Here is a 22,359-nt window from a genome sequence, read left to right on the forward strand (position 1 = left end):
GCCACTACCTGCTAATACTCAGTGATGAATCACATCGTAGTGGCTGAACCTTTAGTCGCCTCATAAAAGCTTCAATGTTTTCTCGATGTTGGAGCTTTCTAATAACTGAAGATCGTTCTGGGAAAGATCCTCTGCAAGGCACATAATGCGTTTCACATACTGGTTTGTCTAGAATAAATGGAAGAAGGTAGTTAGCATGAGAAGTAATGCAGGAGAAAAACCCACATCAATGATCCAAACTATAAATTGTCACCGTATAAATGTCAGGCTGGATCTCATGGGCGTGCTGGTGCCAGAGATCCCTCCTCTGCACGGCTAATGTTCTGTCAGAAGCCAATGAATGGCTGTCAGGGGATATCGAATAAGTGAAAACCTGTTCAAACAACTCCTTTATATAGTCACACAATTCCCTTAAGTGATTAAACTCACATCTCATCTTCAACACACACAGAGGTGGACAGAGTGAAGCCCAGATTTTGTCCTTCAGTCAGAGCAGAGGTGTGTTGGTCTGACTGATGACCAGACAAGCAAATTACTCACCCTTTTCCCTCCCGTCTGTTTTTGACATTCACTTTTTTTCCACTGGGCTAATATGGCCAAACAAATCCTATTTATTTCCCTTTTTTTTGTTGCATTTTATGTATAAATCAGTATGAAAATACCTTCTGTGTGAGGTACATGTTGTCAATATATGTCATTAACAAGCACTACTATTAATTACTGAAAGTGAGAGGGAAAGACAAGTGATTCAACCGTATGCTACGGCTGTGCCAAATAGATCTAAGCTTTAAAGGTCCCCTATTATGCAAAATGCACTTTTTGCTGTCTTTAATACATAAATATGTGACTCACAAAGTGTCAGAAAATACAACCCTCTCTCTTTTCCTAATTACCCACATCTCTAAAAATGAGGGTACAAACGAGCTGATCCAGATTTGCTGCCGATATGACGTCATAACCGAAATGTGGGCTGGCTTTACAATGAACTCCTGGCAACGTCCCAACCTATCGTCCCCCATATACAGTGGCGAGCTGAATCCCCTCCGCAGCACCTCTGTGTCTCTGTGCAGGATGTCTGCAGGAACCGAGGGGCTTGGCCAGCTTTAGCTCCAAAGGGGCGTGGCCAGCTTCAGGTCCACTCAAATTTAAAGCGACCATCACATAATCAGCACTTCAGGAACAGGGCTGAAATAGAGGGGGATGAGGCATGCTACAATGGGTGATCTGTTTGGTATTTTGAGCAAAATACCAAACAGACATGTTTTGTATTATATTTGATGGCAGGAGCCGTTCAAAAACAGCTTTCAGTACGGTCAAATGGCTCTCCCGCTAGTCACACTCAAAGAGACACACACACCTGTGATAATGAGGCGGACCCGCAGCAATCTGAACATGTATACAACCATATATGTCACAAACCTGATGAGTTATATTCATTAAAGAAAGTTATTAAACTTCAAAATATGACAGAGATCCGAAGCGTCATTCAGAAACTTTGATCATAGCTTTCAATTCATAAAAAGAGATCACATTTGGTACAGCGTTATTTAATTCTGGTCCCTCTATTGAAAATCTACAGTGTCTTATCGTGTGGAGTTCAATGGGTAAGACACACACACACACACAAAGACCCAAATTGTTGCTATTATTACATAATGACCACTGTGAATTGTACTCCAGTCATGGCGCTCAGCGGGTCGTCATGTTTATGAGGGGATGCTAATGAGATGCTAATTCCTCCCCGCCACCGGAAGAGACGGATGAGGACTGGGACGCGTCTTTATTTTTATTGTTCGTTCCTCCTCTCATTCGTCCCCCGACTTCCCTCAGGGTGCCACGAAAAAACAAATGATCGTGATCAACTACGTTTCCCACCGCGCACGCACACACACACACAGCTGTAGCGGCCTCCATTTTCAGGAACCACATTTCACTTTTTATAGAGGTGTTAACTTTAGGTGCGACTTACAATCAATTTCATGATTAAAGAGTGTGTTGATTATTATTCGCTTAGTCCTTAGTTAATACGACGTCGAAAAAGAAAGAATCATGACCAATTAAGCCAAATAAAAACAAAATAAAATAGAGGAATTAAGCAAACACTTACATTTGATTGAATCTGTGGCTTAAAGTTAGCTTGAAAAATGTGTTATTATGATCAAAACTGTCTGGGAATTTTCTGTAAGACCAACTGAAAGTTTGTGCCCTAGGTACAAATTCTTGGCACATTTTATAGACAAAATGAGAAAGTGGACAACATTTTTAAATAGTGTCATTATTGTCAAGACAAATTCTGCTATTTTTAAATGTTTTTATTCCGTGCATATTTATTTTTATTATATTTTATTATTTGGGAGAGTGAGAAAGGGCATTTTGGTCCCTGTTTGTACCGCATACGCAGAGAGAAAAGTTGACTTCGACTTGTTTTTCTGGGCAATCGACTAACAATTCATCTTTACATGGGATCTTATTTTCGTTTGTATTTCTTGATATTGTTTATACAGTCTTGTAGAGTTGTCTGGTGTGTTGCGCTACACGTTAGCACTTGTTTTTTTTATCTGTTTTTTTGCGTCTCTTGTTTTTGTACCCCGCACCATATGAGTTGTCTGAGTGTTTGCTTCCCCGTCACTGAATGTTGCATCATCTTTTTGTTTCGCATCAGGGACAACGTGACACCACATGTCATTCTGTGAGCTGCACTGGGTGACAATCTCTTAATAACTTAATTATTGCATCATCTAGAAAGCATTCCTGGTGTTTCAAACGGTACATAGTAAACATTACCAAATACTGTATCAACAGTAAAATGTTGAATTAATTACAGTAGTAATATCTCAACCATTGCAGTGTTAAACTAAATTGTGGAGTGTGTATACGCGCAACAAGAACACACAGGAAGATAAGTTGGTATCCTTTTCTCATGCGAGTGATTCATCTTCCAAAGCTAAGACAATCTTTGATGTTTCCCACAAACGAGCCGTCTGATTGGCTGTCGGCCATCAGGCAGCAAGATAATCAAAGGTCAATAAATTAACAATCATTGACAAGATGACAAGCTGTAATCCACCGTGTGTGTGTGAGTGTGTGTGTGTGTTAGCGGGAGAGAGAGCATACAGTAAATGCTTTGTATCTGTGTGTGAATTCACTACTGTACGGTCAAAGTTAACGGTCCCTAGATGAAGGTCTGCCATGATACATGCTGTCATTTTAAACACCCGCAATATTTTAAGCCACACACACACACACCGACACACACACACACACACACACAAACCCTCTTTTCAAACACCCTACTTGTTCCTCTCTTCTTCAGGTAATTACCGTAAAGCTCCTTCATTAACTTTTACTTCAGTCGCTGATTTCCTACTTCTTCCAAAATGTCTTTTAACAAGCACGAGAAAAAGGGTAGCATCCAAAGAAATGCATGCTTGCTGCCACCATGTTAGTGTACCTGTGATTTAGATCTATTTAAATCACTTTACCTGATGATTACATGGTTTATAGATCCCTGAAAACACATCCAGCCTTTAAATGTCATTTATTCTGGAAGTATCTGAACGTGATTCAATGCTATGATGACTGTTTAAGAATATCAAACAGTACAAACTCCTGTGGAAGTTTGTAAATGTCTTCGAGTATTTCCATGTTGTGGATTGTCTCTTCTACCGAAAACAAAAGGTAAGTTTACCCACAGACACACCACTTCCCTGTGCTCTGCAGTGCTCTGCGACTGGAGAAAGTGGCACAGCAGCTAAATATAGAGTGGCCAGGTCACACACTCACACACACACATACACACACAGCAAAAGAAGCAAAGAGTAGGACAAGGAAAAGCCAAAAATGTGAGAGATAATATGACTAGTCATTCTGTTGTAACTGGGTTTAGAGAAAGAAATGTGTGGGAGAAAGAGGAGGCGCTGAAGGGGAGGGTGAGGTTGCATTCACACCGAATCAGGCGCTGCGGTGATTAGGGCATGGTTGTGCGGTGGTGTGTGTCACTTAAATGGCCCATCTGAGTGACACTCATTTGATTGACCCATTGGATTTGAAAGGCCTATTGATATTTGGTTACGTGATTTGGGGGCAGAGTGTTTTTCCAGCGTCCCCAAAGCAGTAACCCAAACCCAGGAGGGAAAGCTTCTTGCCGCGACAACTGATTTGTTGAGGATGCAGCCTAGGAGTGTCAGAAAGCAAAAGTTAGAAGAAGTGAGGTAGAGAGGGGGGAGCAGGTGGGAAGGACAGGTTGAGAGGCAAACAGGGTAGGAAGAAAAAGACAAATGGACAACCAGTCGGTCTCTGTCAAACACACACACTCCAACTTCTGTTTTATATCTCTCAGTATTCTTCTTTGTATTTTTCCTGTACTTTCAGATTGTGTTCACTTAATTTAGAATGTTAATTGCACATATATGGCTTTAGTGTGTTACGACCACTCAAAGTCTGGTAAGGGGCGATAACAGCTCACACACTTGCACATCGCTGGCCGTGCCATTAGGAGCAATTTGAGGTTTGGTATTGTTGCCTAAAGACACGTTGACAGGCTGACTGTAGGAGCCAGGGATCAAACCGCTAACCCATGGATGGGTGGACATCCACCCAAACTGGGAGTCACAATGCCCCCAAGTGGCTCAGCCAGTAGGGGATTGGACTGGAAATCGTAGGGTCGCCGGTTCAAGTCCCCGAACAGACTTGAAACATGGAAAGTGAACTGCTGCTTGGAGAGGTCCCAGTTCACCTTAATAAAAAGTAAATGTAAAAAAGGGTGAATATTAATATCAATACAAATTGTGATTAAATCTAATTTCTGATAAAAAAAAATCTGAGAGTTTCTGAAAAAAGTCAAAATTCTGGGAAAAATCTCAGTACCATATAGTGTATTGAAAAAAGCAATTGTTACCAAAAACTTTAATTTGGGTTTGCAATATGAACAGTTTATATGATAAAATATTGATACTTGGCATCCGTGTATCGATACAATATCGCCACGCAAAGTATCGAGATACTATCCTGTATCGATTATGTCCCCCACCCCTAGTTGACGAGTACAAAACAGGATGAGCTGAAAAAAGAGGAGGGGGGAATACCTCATCGTAGATCTATTACTGAACCAGCATTGTACCTGTCGGATGGATGAGGGCGGAGCCTGTCTGGGCGCACTGCCACTTGTGATTGGTTGCCCAGCAAGTCATGCTTGATAATTCTTCCACGAATTGTACAAAAATAAAACAGGGGTTAGGGTAAATCAATACATTTCTGCGGATTCGGCTTTGTTTCCTGACTGGGAAACGTGGTCCGCTGCTAGCATCAGCTAATGATAGTCTGCCGGGTCCATGTGCTGAAGGGAACCCAGTCCGCTGTGGGCAGAGTGGCAGCAGCTGAGGCTAATCCCGGGATTCCTGAGGGGAGATATTCCAATCCAGGAGACAGCCAAAACCGCCCATACTGGGGTTTTCTACACGTCGACACGGAAAAGCCCATGCACACATTTCCAAGCAGGAACACAGGCATCAACACGCAGCAGCGCACTGTGCAGTCAGTGGCATTAGGTGAGCTGCTTATCTGATAGGCTTCTGAAGAGGCAGGTTCCTGGAGGTAATCCTCAATGTGTAGGAGGGGCAATGCCTATAATATGCCTGCACTGCACTTGTGTAGACGGAGAAGCTGCTTAGCACCAGCAGGGCGATTGATGGGGAGAGCCCTTTTAGTGCAGGAGTGTTGGATAAAGCATCAAACACACATCGCAATATTCCCCCGCCTGCTGAGGCTCTACTACCAGCGTAACCAACAGTATCAGACTGTGTTCACCCCGGAAAACATCATAAAGTTAGACTGCAATGTGTGTGGTTACGTGTCTTTAGTGTTTTGTTTTCAAAGCTGTAACCCTGATGGATTATCAAAGGATCTGAAGGCACTGTTGCTCATAATTAGGATTAAATATTTCTATCAACTGCATTTATGATTTGTATTAGTCCATATTCTTAATTGAAGGGTAGAGCTGAGGTCATGGTTTGATTTATAAATTGGTTCGATCTACAAAATACTACATCAAAGTCATTTTTCAAGCAAAAGCTAGGCTCATTTTGCAGTTTGAGGTTCTTAAATTTGAGGATTTTCTACTTTTATAACATTGAAAACTGACTATCCTTGGGTTTGGACGGTTGGTCGTACAATACAACAGGACGTCTCTTTGGAAATTTGGAAATAAAACAATGATTTTTTCACAAGTAATCAGCCGATAATGAAAATATGAACTGATATTTATGAAACCATGGTTGTTTAACAGACAAACATGGACTTTAATCAATGACATCGGGTATATTCACTATGAACATCATTGAAATAAGTGTCAATCAGTCTGAAAAACCTGATCTAAATCATGCTGTGACGTGACAAAACCATACGCTCTGTTATCACATTAGAATAACTAGCTTAAGTACAAATATAATTTCCACACAACTTTATTTTCTTATTTTAAGTGAGGATCTAAGAATTGGATTTCCAGCAAATTGACAATAAAGGGGCCGCCCTCTGAGGTAAATTAGGTTACAGGAAGTTTTCAATTATTTTGGAGTGCTGTGATGCATGAAGCTGCTGTGCATGCTAAATGAAAAGTAAATAACATGTAGTTAATGTTTACCTTCCCTGAACAATGACAAACTCTGGGAAAACACCCCTCAGTCTATCTATAATTGTCTATCAGCACAAGCTTAAGGTGGTTATTACCTTTTCCACGATGTCCATATTTAAGAAATCTGAGAAACTGGCGTCCAGTGCCCAGCCTTACATTCCCACGAATAATTTATGAAGCTGAAGTGAGCAGGGTTTCCCGGGAAGTCCATCAATCCAGCACGACAAAACGCACCATTAACTACAACAACCTTTCCTTATCGACCGTCACTTCCAACATTTGCTGGGGTCCCTGGTCCCGTGTAAAGCTGGTTATCCCAGTATCCACCAATATGGCTACACCTCTCAGTGAGAAAGGGCAACACAGACGAGAGGGAAGTGCCAGACATCCTCTGCTGTGTGAAAACTACCGCAACACTGCCAGGACTGTTACTGGGTCGTGTGTGTGGCAGAATATGTCAACACTCTTCTAGGGGCCCCCGAGAGGTCAAATGGCCATTATGCTTGCTCATACAACAAAGCAGATTACTGAACAACACCACTTCAAGACGTACCCTGAGATATAAATGTGAGAAATACCTCAGGGAGTGGTCGGAGTGTGTGTCTGTATCTGCTTTTGAAAAACACCAAGAGAATGCAACAGCTGCCTGGACTAAGACAGATGGACGGCTGGTATGGTCGGTCCGCTAAGGGAGGGGAAAAGTTGCCAACATACCACAAAAAGAGCACACATGGAGCATCTTCACAATCTGATTAAAGAGCAGTTACATGCAGGCGTAATCCCCCCCACGCAGCTGACCTGGACTCATCGTTTCTGAACCAGCTGTTACTGGTCAGGGGAAACCAACACCGTGCACATGTGTGTGCATCGCGGCATGAGTTGGACTTCCCACATTCACAGCGTGCCAGACATTCCTTGCTGAGGGATGTGTGGGAATGGCAGGGATTCCTTCGAGCTGAGGGAGTGGACAGGAATAGGCGTCCATGACTTGGACCCTGACCTACATCCTGATCAAAGACGCTCTGAGAGAAATAAAGCTAGCCAGTGTAGCTTCAGTGGACTTCATGCTTAGTTAATCTATGTATGTTTCACTGTGGGAAACTCTGAAATGGAATGACCTTGATTTTGACACTAAAGATTGATTACACTCATGTGTGCAAATACTTGGTTTCCCCTATGATCTAAAGTTTATGTTTAAGTGTCTAGGTTGCTGGGAGATGAGGCTCAGTGTCTAAAAAAGCTCAAACATCTTTATCACAAGAGCTGTTTCTCACCAACCGGGATGTAACGCAAAACAAATACTAGCTAATTCCCTATCCCTGTACTGACCAAGCCCCCAGGAGGTGCGCCGGACTTTGAGAAAATATTCGTAGTGGCTAAACTCTAGGTATGACATCTTCTGTATCAGTCCGTGACGTCACGCGGCCCAGAATGACTTTTTCCCATTGACTTACATGAAAAGCTGAATCCAGATGTATTTTCTCTCCATTCATGCTACTGAGCCCTTGGGAGCGGGGCTTAAGGGGAAACTTAACTGTGCATGCTCTATGCTCTCGACAACAAGGCATGATGGGTAATTTGAGAAGTTTTACTCTCGAGAATCCTGGGCAATTGTGTCTTCCTGCGCCAATGAGCAGCTCTCATAGGAATGAACAAGGCCCCGCCTCCAACGCTGTATCCAGTTCTTATTATGCATCTGACCAATCAGGTGCCAGTACCAATTGGGTATCAGTTCACAATCCCCACGTCAGAGGTATTTCCTTCCCTATAAGGACACCTCTACAATGTAAAACCAACCACATTATCAATGATTGCCATGTCAATAGATTCATTCTGTGAAAATTAGAAAAGTAGGAGATTATACTATTTAATTCATTGTGTTGTTTGAAAAAGTAGAAGGGAAAGGGACCGTGATTTCAGAAAGGGGGGGACACTTGGATGATTGGTCAGATATAATATACTGTAAGCTATCACAGGCTATAAACATTTTGACATATCGCCCAGCCGTATGAAAACAAGCTCCTTTTTTGGCGCAGTTTAAGCTAAAAGCTACGTCCACACCCTCTCTAGATCATGGATCAGAATACCTTTATTTGTCCCAAAGAGGGGACATTTACAGACCTAATATGAAAATGACAGACACTCTGATGTCAGCTTACAATCTCTGCCCCTTGCACTATGGTTTGGTAACTTACTGTAGGTAGTGCGCTATTTGAAAGGACAAGCTAATGCTATATCGCTGCCATTTAAACCGTATAACTGCTGAGATTCACTCATACTGAAATCAGAAGCTCGACAATTGCCTGGTTACGGTTAACCCTGTCCTGATTAAAAAAATCAACTGTTAATCGTCAGTCAATTACTGCTAACCTGGCTTTGTTTTTCAGTACTACAGTCTGCGAAAATGTGCCTGGAGGTTGGCGCTGGTCGTGTTGAGCGCATTCATTTTCCAGTCATTACACACTTTCTTTCCGACACCCTAGGCAGTGCAAAAGCAGGAACCCCCTGTATTTGTGGTTCTGTAATTACTACTGTGGCTCAAAAAATGAGCTTTCAGATAAACGTTTGAATGTGGCAGGTGTCACTTATTGTCTGAGGCTGACACACTGAGAAAATCACGGCACTGTTCATCAAGTCCATTCTCTTATTATTCTTTATAATGCTCTCACTGCTTTTTATTGCTTTGTGTTTTTATAAACAGTCCTGTGTTCTTCACTGGCAGCTGTCGACCCGCCTCTCTGTCCGTTTAAATAAGCTTTGATTGGCTGCTGCACACGGACATTGATAACACAAGAGGGGCTAATCTGATTGGCTGTTGTGAACCGACACAGCTGTGCTACTCTAACAATGCCCTTACTGTGGGTACAGCTGGCACCGGCTCTGCCACTGTATACACGAAACAACAAGTGAGTAACCGGTTAACAAGTAAAAACAGGTAATTACGCCCTATTGTTTCACAAACTGTATTTTTAGCTGCCATTTCTGCCAAATAATTGTTCATTTGCCTATTCTTTAAAATACAAATCATGTTCAGATTTTACATTACCAGTTTAGTCTCCATAGGGTAGCATCTTAACTACATTACAAACCATTTAAATGCGCTGTTTAAGGCAGAAGGAGGCAGGATCACTACATATTTTAAAGCCTGACACTCCTAAACTTGTGAATAAAATTCTTCTTAACACCCCAGGAATAGTTCCTCTGGAGAGATCGAGAAGGTGACATTTTAAAAGAGATGTGCATTGAAAGGCAGGCTGTGTCTATGAAAACTGGGTATAATTATCTAGAAAACACAGAGCTGACAGTGTGAGCGATTAAACAGCCCGGGTGTTTGTTTCCAGTCGACTCGACTCTCCATCTCCTCCCCCCCCATTTTCTTTATTTTTTTGTCCCCAAATCGGAGTTTCTGCCCGGGAAATACAGAGCGCACTCCATCTTTCCTTCGCCCTCCGCCTCTTTCTGTTCTCTCCATCCGTCCAGACCTCTAATAGCAGGGTAGGCTAACCGAGCGAGAAACAGGCCAGGGTTACCCCAGCGACCCAAACACAGCAGGGGAGGAGCAGAAAGGGAGGAGGGGAGAATGAGAGAGAGGGAGAGAAAAGACGGCCTGTTTTTGGTGCCAAGAGTTCATTTGTCTGGGTCTTTTAATGCCACCTGATGTCATTCAGACAAACCGTGACGATAGCAGTGTTGGCAACAAGATGTATACAGACATTTGATAAAGGGAGGAAAACAAACACTCTATTTTACTGCATCTTTTCTCCAGTGTTGCACTTCCATTATTCCCTTCCGGTCCAACTGAGATTCAGTTTTCAGAGTCTTGTTTTCAGCCATTGACTCCGGGTGCAGTTCACCGTCTAAAGCCAACAGCAAGCCTTTTTCAGTTTGAGCTATCGGCACAGAAACGCCATCTGGAGGCAGCCATGAAATGAAATCTCATCTTGCAGAGTGCATTGATTCCTGAAGATTCACGCGCTATATTTTTGACTAGTGAAACAGAGACGGATGTGGACGAAAATACTCCAGCTCACAACACTCTCCTCCTCCTTGCAAAGCATTCTCCATGCACATCTGTCAAGGTCCAAAGGCATTTACATATATTACATAACGGCAGTGCTCCACTCCCCTCGCAACCCACTCTTCAGCTGCCCAGTCAGACCAGTGGCTGTGGAGGCCAGGCTAACAGATGGACCGGCCTAATCCACCCCCTCCTCTAACCCAGGAAGTGATAACTGGCACCAGGAAGATAAGAAAAACCCTGACAGCGCTGCACGGACAGGCCGGACAGTGGCAGTGAAGCCCAGCATTGTCTAGATTTAATTGCATTCATGGTCTCCTCTTTTCTGCAGGCGCTAGAGCTGTCTTTATTGGGGCCCTCGGGCACCAGAGCAACCTGCCAACTCACTGTCCTCCTTTATATCTAGGGTTGGAGGGGTTTCATTTTGATGGATATGGACCAAAGCCACTGAAAGTCAATCCTTTTTCTGTGTCTCTATTTCATAGTAGTAGGCATTGTCCATTAAACTTCCCCCTGAAGCACGGGGGAGTAATAATCTGATATTAAAGTCTCCCTTAAATGTCACATCAGAGAGAGCAAATATCAATCCTCTTGTTTTCGGGGAACACACCGTCCTTACATTAGTTAAAACAACAGGAATGTGACGTGAGGCCGAGATGAAAGGTCATTTTAGGATGAGCTGATGGCGAAAATTTGGTGAATAAATCGTAACGTGGACGACACAGCAGAAGCACCTGGACAAATCAGATCTGTAACCAAATTATATCCTGAGATATGAGGGTGGAAAACATCCTGAAAGCTACAGAAACTGTCCATCTCAACTCATCGTTATCTCATCATCATTAGAGTCTGCTGTCGCTACGGAGATGGGTGCTAGACACAGGTAGCCAATCACAGGCTGGGAAATAGGGTATGTGATGGAGGGGGGCTGTCAGGGAGATATGAAAAATCCCGGTGACAATGACCTGTCTTTGTCACCGGGAACACTGAAATATTAATCGTGTGTGTGTCCTCCACCATCGCCACACACACACACACATGCACAGACACTAACTGAAACAGAGGGATAGAAAAACAGCAGCAAAGCTCATGTGTGGATTTGTTTGTGTTTGTCTTACCTGCTGTCTGACTCGATACATCTCCTTTTGGCTCTTTAGGGAGGGATCCATCTGTTAAAGCAGACATCATATATTTTTATTACCAACATAGAGATAGAGCTTGTGAATAGAAACATCAGAGGAGGAATCACAGGGATATATACGACAAGCCAATGATTTTCTATTTCATTACAATGCTGTACAATTCCTTGTGCCAATGGAAGGTATTTTATATCTACTAATATAGTACAACCATCAGCAGTCCTGCTACTTGGCGACACATATGAACCAACATCCATCAATAACATAATAAGGTGCTGAGATGACTTAAAAATATGAGAAACCGTGATTTAGACTAGAGTTTTGGTCATGCTAACACCTCGGTTTGTCTGTTAATGAGCAGTAAACGCCATCATTAGCATGCTACCATAATATTATTTAGTAGCTTTATATCGTTTTTATTTCATTATGTTTTTCCTTGTGTGAATCTGTACTGTTTTTCTTTCTCTATCTGTTGCTACTTAAACTCCTGAATTTCCCCACAGGGATTTATAAAGGTACATCTTATCTTATATCTTATCTTAGTTAGCTTTGGACAATACATAGTTCACCTGACGAATGCACCAGATAAAAAGTCAGGGGATCATCAAAGTCATTATAGTTCATTATGAAAAAGTCATGAATTTCGGCACCTCAAACTATTCCAATCTCTTCAATAGCTGTTAATGTATTTCCCCCTAAGCACGAAAACTGTCAGGCTGACATTGCAATCGGTGCTGGCGTGGCTAAAAAAAAAAGAAGAAGAAGAAGTGTTTACCAGCTGCCAGAAATCTGCTGCATTGCTTCACAGCTAAAAGAGACATTTATTGCATTACGTATTGCATATGGAAAACTCTCCAACAGTAGTTTGTTCAGTAAAACAAAAAGCCAACGTATCAACATTTGTTAATCACAGGTTTATTTAGAAACAGTGTGATGAGCGATGCAACTGGTGTAAGAAAAACTAGCTACAGTTGTACCACCAGTGCATGCAGAAGTGTTCTTCTCATCAGCCTATACCTCATGACCGAGGCCCAGTGGTTCCTCAGAGGATGCAACAATCAGCCCATTGATGGAGCCTATAGCGCGACTGTGAGAGAGGCTGCTGCTGTGGCTGAGGGGAAGATATGGTCAGTGTCATGTGCTGTCAACATGTAAACAGGCCGGACGCTGCACTGGCTGACTCAGTGACACACACTCCCTCTGTTCTGAATCAGGATCACTCCTTCCCGTTTAACACCACAGAGCACGGCAGTAAGGCAGAGGAAGGCTGGTGGTTGTACTAAATATATAGGATCTTTGAGTGTCCAACAATATGGATGAAGACTTGGATTGATTTTTATACTTAACAACTCCTTTGTGTTAGTTGCAGTTTAGGATTGATGCAATAAACTGATGCTCCAAAAGCATTTATTTATCGATTAGTCTGCAGAATGTCATTGATTTTTCCTTTGATCTTTCAGAGATACGGAACCGTGTCCCAGTTTCTCATAGTCAAGGTTATCTTTTTCTAATGCCTTTTTTGTCCAAAAACCAACAATACTCCATTCAATGTCATAAAAACCTGATAAAATCGGGAGTTTTCAATCCCTGAGAGGCTTAAAAAACCATTTAATGACATGTTTGCATAAAATAATCACTTATTTTGGATCATGTACTCACTTTTGGCAAACAAAATCATATCGGGATTGTCTTTCCAATATGTACAACATGTGAAAGTGTATATACACACAAGTAAACTTTCACATGTACACACCTAAAATCATGACTCACCCCAACACAGCATCAGCTGTGACAAATTTAGTATCCACTCAAACGCACATGCAAATCAATAGTGATAGCACTCTTGGAAGCACCCGGAAATCCGTTTATATTGCCCTCAAACATTTGTGTTGTAAATGTCTGGACTTCCACTGTTGTTTTTTGCAGCGATAGATGGGAGTGGCAAGGTGTAAATACAATCAAACCTTAAGAAATTTTAATCAAAGAGAGGTTGATACCTCTTCTGTTTTCAGTCGACCACATCCGAAAACAACAACCCACTTGCCTACATGTTTGCACTTGCAAGCAAGAAGTGTGATCCAACTTATTCCTGCTATATTACACTGACAGAAGGAAACCAAAGACTTCTTGCATGACTGCAACATTGCATGTGGGTCAAAGGACACTGTGGATTAACAAAATAGAAACATGGATTAAATTTGGGTTTAACTGACTTGACAAATGGCTGTTGGATCTGAGCATCAGCTCTTGTGTTGGCGGGGGTGTGTTGCTTTTAGTTACCTGTAAGACAAAACAATCCAGAAAGTCCAGTTGTAGTGACAGATTGGTGCATTTAAAGGCTTTCAAGACGCCGAGACACTGAACAATGATCTGCATTTCGCCAAGACAGAACTCTGGGAACGCCAACGTGAGGCAACGGGAAAATTGTTCATGTAGCAAATGATTAACAGTGCTGATGTGAGTGGTACAAACTAAGTGGTAAAACTTGACTTAAATGTGACAGTATGGCTGCTAAATGACAGAAATAGAGGGCACTGTGAGTGTCCGTTAACTGGAGTGCCCAGGTTCAAGACTAGGAAGTCTCTGCCTTGCTAAGAACTCAACACCATCTGGCGTCTTATGTAACAGGTCATGACCTCTGCCCTTCAGACGCAAGAGGAAAGAGTTTCCAACCAATATCCCTGTATCAAATTAAAACAGCCTACTGTCTTTCCTCTAGGTCAGTCTTGGTTCTCTTTGTGACAACTGGTTCCCTTCTGTAGTGGATACTAGAGCAAAGAGACAGCTATGATTTGGCAATATTTAGCTGGTAGCAGTTTGCATTAATGCACATATAGCATCAGAGAACACAACACATGAGCTAACTTGCAGGCAACAACTGCCAGTGCCACCGGGGCTTGGGTTTATAAGGAAAAAGCTCATATAAACATGGCACAGGAAGAGAAGCACAAAGATTTTGTCTCTAAAGCTGTGTACCTGGGAACAGAGAATGAATGGGACGCAGAAGAAAAGAAGGGGGAAAAGGAAGGAAAGAGAAAGACCAAACACCCACATACTTCACATATTTGCAATGCCAAAGATGTCCACTTAAGCCACAGCGTGCAACAATGTAATACCAGAGTACAGTAGTGGTTGCCCACATCTTATCGCAATGTAAACAATCAGAGTTGTAGCTTAGCCAGAAGCCAAACACTCATGGACAAAAAGGAGATAAAAAGCATTGTGTGTGTGTGTGCATAAAAAAGAAGCTATGAATGGAGACTTTTCCTCTGGGATCGGTCCGTTGAAGCAGAGGGTAAATTCAACAACACACACACTGAGCCAATTTTGTTGCAGACCATAGTAGGATAAGCCCACCGTTAAAACATCAGCCTAGCTATTTGGATAAACAGTTCACACACACATCCAACAGCCGTTGAGGAACTGACTAAAATGCAACGGTCCTAATCCCGTAACACACCCCATCTCTCCAAAAACACAGATACAGTGAACTCACCTCTGCTCTGTTGAACACTGGCTTTACTGTATCCTAAACTGAGTTCCCCTCCGCAGACAGCTCCCTCTTGTCCCGACACACACTGCTTCTGTCTCTGAGCCCACGTTAACACAAGACCACCCTTTCTGTGGGCCCCTGCCTTTCCCTTCTCGGCAGGCACACTCATCGTTTGACTCATACACAAGTAGGAAAGACCCTCTTCCATTTAAACATACCTATTGTCTGGCTCACACTGACACAAACAATGAGCAATACCCTGCTGTCAAGGCCGTCTTTGGAGAGTGTAAATACTGCTGTAGGGTTTCAGCAAACATTTAAATGTCAAGGGCCGTGAACAACTCATTTTACAATACATTACCTGAGGGATCCCACTTCTGAGAGATTTTTGATGCCGGGTAAAAACTATAGGTGGTGAGGTATTGATGCAGAGAGTGGAATTGTAGGTGGTCAAGTGATATCAGTTTTTGGAGCTTATTGCTGTGGTATTTATTATCTCTAGAAGCCACATTTTTTCTGCAGCTGGGGCTCCTCTCTTTGCTATAGTTCAGCTATGACGGTCAGCAGTTCTCAGCTAACTAGGCTTGATTAAAGGCGTTGAGGTACAGGTAGGGAAAGAGTCCTGCTCAGATTCTTAAGCTACATCCACGCATGTTTTGAGCAAAAACTATCATTAGTCCCTGTGAGCACTTCAGCTCGCACACACGGTGCAATGACGGAAGGAGAGGATGGATTTCAGCAAAAACTGTGTTTATTAACGACAACAGGACTGCCAGCCACGTTAGGCAAAAACTAAACAGAAAGTCACCCGTTGTCTACTGCCTCGGGTACAGGAGGTGTCAGAGTGAACTCCCATCTCTCCAGCAGCCAACGCCCTACCCACACCCCGCTGCCAAAGTCTCTCAAGCATTTTGGCATCGATTCAGAAATAGTCTTTCAGGAAAACTGTGCAATAAGTAGAGTTATTAAGACCGCTGGACAGGGCAATCGTTGCAGATCTATCAAACAGAGCAACAGCTGCTAGCTAAGACAACAAAATAGCTTGAAATGTATTATTTTTAATATTGAATTTACCAATCGTTTTTCAGGAGGCAGGTCGTGTAACAGGTGTTCGATGAATCAGAACCCAGAGGGAAAGCATTTGTAGGTGTCTGCATCATCATTTAAAACATCTCCATTGCCACCTGTCCAGACTACAACTCAGCAAGAAAACAGTGTTTTTCAAAAGTCGTCATTTTAGATGTTTTGCAAAAGCTGGAGTATTGCGGTAGTTGGGTGTGTATACAGCAAAAGCTTTGTGTTTTAAATGGAAACGTATTACTTTGGACGCAGCTAGACTAACATTAAAATACAATTACACCACTGGCATGGTGCTCGCCCTTGCCAAACTCTTTACTTTTAAAAGTATCAGAATGAAAGAGTGGAATCGGTGGAGTTCCCCTTTAACCACATCTAAGGACCATGACTTGCTTTTTTACCCAATGTGTTTGTAGACAAACAGCTTTGATGAAAGTGGTAATTTTCATGGACTTGCAGCAATCCGGTATGCTGATTCCAGATCTGTGATACTGATCTTAATTTAGGGGATCCACCAGAAGTGGCTGATCCACGGTTTGATGTCATGGCATTATAAAATGATTGTTTCTGCTAGTTAGCCAAATTATTCTTGGTTTTAACCTTCAAACCAGCTTCCTGTTTGGGTCTGAAAATCACAGTGTTTGTCTCTTGTGAGATTAACTATTGCATCTAAATAGCCAGTTCTTCTTCATTCCAGCTAAAGACTGAATACATCAGTACCAAAACACCCAGGAATTCTACGAGGAAATGAACAGCCAGTTTCATCCAGAGACAAACAGACTAGGAAGACTAAATCTTGAACAGCTGCGAGATTAACACTTGGCTGAATCACTATGTCTATGATGGATAAATCTGTCAAAGTTCTTCTTTACGATAAGACAAGATATACACAATGTGAAACTCTTTGTCTTGAGGAACCAGTACTCCTCCTAGTTTTCAGTCCTAATGCTGAAAATGTTGTTATCTGCCCTCTCCTAAGATCCCAGGTGCAAAAGAGCCCCTCTTAGGATAAAAAAAAAAGCTTGGCTCTGCCCTAAAGATCAGGACTAAAGACCACGGCTTTAAACTGCTCTTCATTTCTTTCCTCCGGGACCCTTTCAAGGAGCTCAGTGGTCCATAGCCTTTGCTTTGGGACACAAAAGGCCACTGACTGTGAGGTTTACAGTGGATCAATTTCCCTGCGTTCCCGGCCCTTAGCAGGAGAGAAAAGGGAAGAAAAGGTAGGAAGGGAAAGTGAGTGAGATGGGGAGGGCAACGGTGAGATAGCACTTTTGAATGCACTGGAGACCCAAAGAAAAATGGAGTACAATGGTCTTTCAGGACTTGTCCTAGTTTGGTTCAATCTCTCTGCGTGTCGCATTCTCCTCTGAAAATAGGAGAACAGGCCATTCTGGAAAATCTTTCACACTGATCCTAATCAATTTACAAGCTGATTCAATGCTTTAGCGACCTCTTTATAGTACCAGCAGAATCTCTGTTAACACGGCCTGGCACACAGCGACACTCCTCCCCCTTCATTATCTTTCCAAGGTCTCGCCACCTCTTTCACTTTCTCTTGTCCACCTGAGCTGAAGAGACTTCCTTATTCCCTCTGAGAGGATAATAAAATCCTTCCCTCACCCTTATTGTTTATGCTCCTTTTACAAAGAATGCATAAAAATTAAATCTGCACGCGTGACTTCACGGCCTGCGCACCCCGCCTCCCTCGCTACCTACCTCTCATCTTCTCCTCCTTCTCCATCTTTCCTCTATTTTCCTCTCTGCCCCCGCCGCGATTTTCCTCCTCGTTCCAGCTTTTTTTTTTTTTTTTTTTTAAGACGGTGGTGGGGCGGCAAATTTTCCCCGAGCTCACACCAATTAGCTATCACGCCGGGGGGATTACCGAAGAAGAGCGCAGTAGACGAGAGGGAAAAGTGGGACATGCTACTTTTTATACAGACACAGAGAGGCGAGGGGTTTGTGTGTGTGTGTGTGTGTGTGTGTGTGTGTGTGTGTGTGTTTAAACGGCTCCTGTGAGGGGATTTGAACAAGCCAAATACTCTCATTTACACATCTGACAAACATCCTAATGCTAAAATTCCCTGGTTAATTGACTAACAGACTTAATTGTATATTATTATATTACATTTTTAAATAACTCTCGTCCAACAGCGCAAAATAGAACCAGCGAAAGCAAAATGCCACCTCTCAATCGCTGTTTTTAAATAGAAAAACCTTGCTCTTCTTGCCCTGAGTCTTCTGATTGACAGCTATGTAATTTTAAGGTGAATTAAGAGTTGCAGCTCAGGTAGAAATGTTGTTTTCTATGCTTCCAAAGCAGCATATGATCCACCTTATGGCCCACAGCGAGACGATAGAAAGGGAACGTCCACACTAGCTCTTATCAGCTGACCTTTAGTCTTATCTGGTCTGTGTGTGTGTGTGTGTGTGTGTGTGTGTGTGTGCTGTGTGTGTGTGTGTGTGTGTGTGTGTGTGGTAAAGCTCTAATGATAGCACATGTCTTTGGCGACCCAGTTTACATCGGCTTGTTAGAAATGACACAGAAGACATGGTGGCTGTTGTTACCATGGTGATTAGACTGCAAACCCAGCCTTTTCTTGGTGGACATGAAAGCAGGATATATAGTAGCATGTATCTGTAGCACAAAAAGCATCTTTAATATGAATAATTCTTCTTTGAATTACATTATTAATTACGCCTTAAAATTATAAACAGCCTTATGGTGGAACTCAGATTTTTGCTACCCACCTACATACGTCCATTTCACTTGGTATAGATGTAGCTCTTACTGTCAAGTCCTGAAAGTTGGTTAAGAAAGGTCTTGATTCACCTTTCATATCTTCTACTTCATTAAGTTTTAGTATGCACAATATCAAAAGGAGTAGTACAAGTGGGATATAACCTTTTATTACTTTCTTCTCAAGACGTTCGACTCGGCCAAGACAGAGGGTTAGCTTAGCTTAGCTTAAGACAGAAACCAGGTAGAAGCAGCTAGCATAGCTCTGTCTGAAGGTAGCAACATCCACCTACAAGAACCTGTAAAACTCACTTCCACATAAGGTTTTGCTTGATCAATCAATAAAACAAAAGCTTTAAAATGCTGTGGTTTTAAGGGCAATTATTTGGCGACAAACAGACACTCCCAACAACCAAAAGTCTGGCCCGTGATACTCCCTTGAAAACGTTCTTGGTCTAATTTTGTGCTACTTCCCAAAATGCCAAACAATTCCTTTAACATCTTTGAGTACAGATTTAGTGGATAATAGATATTCCTTAAAGCAAGGTATAAACAAGTAATGTTTTAGTGTTGGCATTCGGTGTGCATGTGTGCAAACATGTGCACTGATGCACCACAAATCCTCCTCTCCACCTCGAAGCCTTTACGCGGAAACACGGACACACAAAGTAATCCCCGAGAATAAACACCAGATCAGATTAGGTCAGCCTCTGTAATCCAATGAACTCTCACCTCTAGCATGCCTAATGTTGTTAGAGCTGGCAACATCCCACCAACCGCTCACACACAAGCAGGGGAAGGGGCTTGTGCTGCGGCTGCACGGCTCTGCTTTCCAATAATCTCACAGTATCTGTGTTTAAATGAGCAGATTTGTTGTTAAAACAGTTGTTGGCCATTCTGTTTTCCCACACACTCCCTACCCTTTAAGACGATATGCAATCTGCTCTCTAGATTATTTATAACATACTGACTCTGGCATCACAATATTGTATTCTCACTGATACATGTTTAATATTAACATATGGATCAATGGCAATATAACCCAACCCATTCCTGCAATGACTTTATAGAGGATTAATGATGCATCCATTTTAAAATCACACCCAAACCTCATAAGCTGTTACAGGCCGTCTTTACCATGTTCAACATCTCTAGAAACAAAGAGACAAAACTTGTTTGCAAGCATCTGACAAGGAAGTGAATGTTATTTTCCCTGAAATGCAATCCGGTGCTTTTTGTTCTGGTGCAGGGTTGTATTACTGTGGTATAACACTGACATCATGCATGCTTTGGGCTACAGAGGTCTCCAGCTCTGCCGTTCATTTTTCTTAATGGCTTCTCTGGCCATGTTCTGATTGGAAGATTTGTATTTAGACCAGCCAGAGATCTGTGGCTCAGGATTTCCAACCATTTCTGCTGTGGACCCCCCAATCTATGTCTTTAGCAGTCCCCCCCAAAAACCGTTATATGAATAAGCTATTTCTCCATTTGCATGAATAACTTACCAATGACACTTTTGTAGGTGATTCTCACTTCATCGCTGCTGATTCTCTCCTGGTCTGCTCAACTGAAACTCAACTGAATACAGATTACCTGTTTGAAAGACTCCTGGCTTAACACTCAAATGGATTGCATGATTACCTATATTTGGACGTGGCTGTTAGCGTGTTTAAGCTATGTATAGCTATGTCTGTGATGCAACTTCAGAGTTTACTTTCGCTTTCTCAGCATGGTTTGTATCCTCAACTGCTCATAACCAACAGAAAGACAAAGTTTTCGTCTAGCTCATGAACAAAGTGGAGCATTTTGCAGCTGAAAGTCTGACATTTATCTCAGAAGTTGGAGGAGACCAAAAACAGAGCTAAAAGTACAGGAAATATGACTTGCATCTAAAGTCCAAATGATGCTACGTTTATGATCTGTTGAGCATATAAATCGGGCAATTATTTGCTAACATGAAGCCTGAACCTGAATGAGTAGCGGCTGAAGTGGTTGCATTAATCCACTGTGTGTGAGATGAATAGCTTGTTGCATGTCTGTGCTGGGAGGGCATTAGTGGAACCAGGACAGGTTCCAAAAGTTTCTCTTTCAGCTTTACGAGCAGCTAGTTTCTGTCATTTCTAAATAAACACGCCACAGACTATGTGCTCTAATCCTGATCTGCCGTGTCACTCTTCTCTTTGAACCGAGTCTGGCAACACTGTGTTTGAATGCTAATGATTTACCAACATTTGGATCCGACTGCCATGGTCTTCAGCAGATGAGAATTCAAACTAAAAAACAAAAAGGAAATCACAATCCTCCCACACTGACCTCACAGCAGATGGGTGAGGGGGGGGAGGTTTGGCATGCTTGGCTAGCTGTAATCTGCCTTTAAATTTTAATGTACCTGCACCTGTTACTAAGCATGAGAAAGATTATGCGTTTACACAGCTTCTCATGGGAAAATGAGAGCAACTTTAATTATTTACTCTGCACAGATTGATTTTTTCACCATTCTTTAGCCCTTTTCTCTAAAGAAATGTGAGTGCATGACAGAAGAAATGTCTTTTTAAGGACATGATGATCTAAGAAACTAATGGCGCCTGCACTGCTCATCTTGTTACCATGTGTTCAGTGATGTATTTGGGCTTCATTTTATGGCTTGAATGCCTTTTCTAAATGAAACATCATATGTTTATGCCACAATAAAAGGCACCAGTTAGAGCAGAGTGTTTTCATATACTCAAGTTTCATCTTAATATCCAGCCCTTTCTAAAAAAGCTTTCCATCCATTGTTGCCTGGCTAGATAAAAGGCTAAACGCTCATAGCCATCGTCTTTCCCTCCAGCTGGCGTCTATTTATTAAATTCACTCGTCTCTTTTGTACAATAGGGAAGACACTTAGAGCTATGTGTGTGTGTGTGTGAGGTACCTGATATTCTGCAGCTGAGCATGCGTGTACAAATGGCACACGCTGTGGGAGTGATTTTGGGTTTGTCGTGACCACAACAATACACAGACAGTGAGAAGAAGAGATGGAGGAGACAGATCCAGGGTCAGTGCGAACGGCAAATCAGAGAAAGAGCTGGGGTGAGTGTGAGTAAGTGTGAAAAGCAATTCAGACAGAACAGAGGCTGACTGTCAAGAAGCCCCTCGTACTATAAAGCACATGAGTGTCCAAAAGAGTTACCCCTGATCACTCAGCTGGAGCTGCTTAAACGTGTTGAGGATTTTAGTGCTCTGACACCTTTTTGCAGCTAAATTTTACCTCTTTTTGATTTAAAA

At 42.3% G+C, this 22,359-nt stretch overlaps 1 protein-coding gene across 5 annotated transcripts in view; it reads right to left on the minus strand.

The window, feature by feature from the left end:
- The window catches only part of LOC134874775 (triple functional domain protein-like), a 79,797-nt gene that overhangs the window by 51,953 nt on the left and 5,485 nt on the right, over positions 1–22,359 (minus strand). For all 5 annotated transcript variants that reach the window (XM_063898944.1, XM_063898943.1, XM_063898942.1 and 2 more), the window contains exon 2: positions 11,765–11,815. In XM_063898944.1, coding sequence (XP_063755014.1) covers positions 11,765–11,815 — 51 coding nt within the window. The remainder of the gene's footprint in view (positions 1–11,764; positions 11,816–22,359) is intronic.

The sequence above is a fragment of the Eleginops maclovinus genome, chromosome 13 (assembly GCF_036324505.1).
Source record: "Eleginops maclovinus isolate JMC-PN-2008 ecotype Puerto Natales chromosome 13, JC_Emac_rtc_rv5, whole genome shotgun sequence".
NCBI classification, from domain to species: Eukaryota; Metazoa; Chordata; class Actinopteri; order Perciformes; family Eleginopidae; genus Eleginops; species Eleginops maclovinus.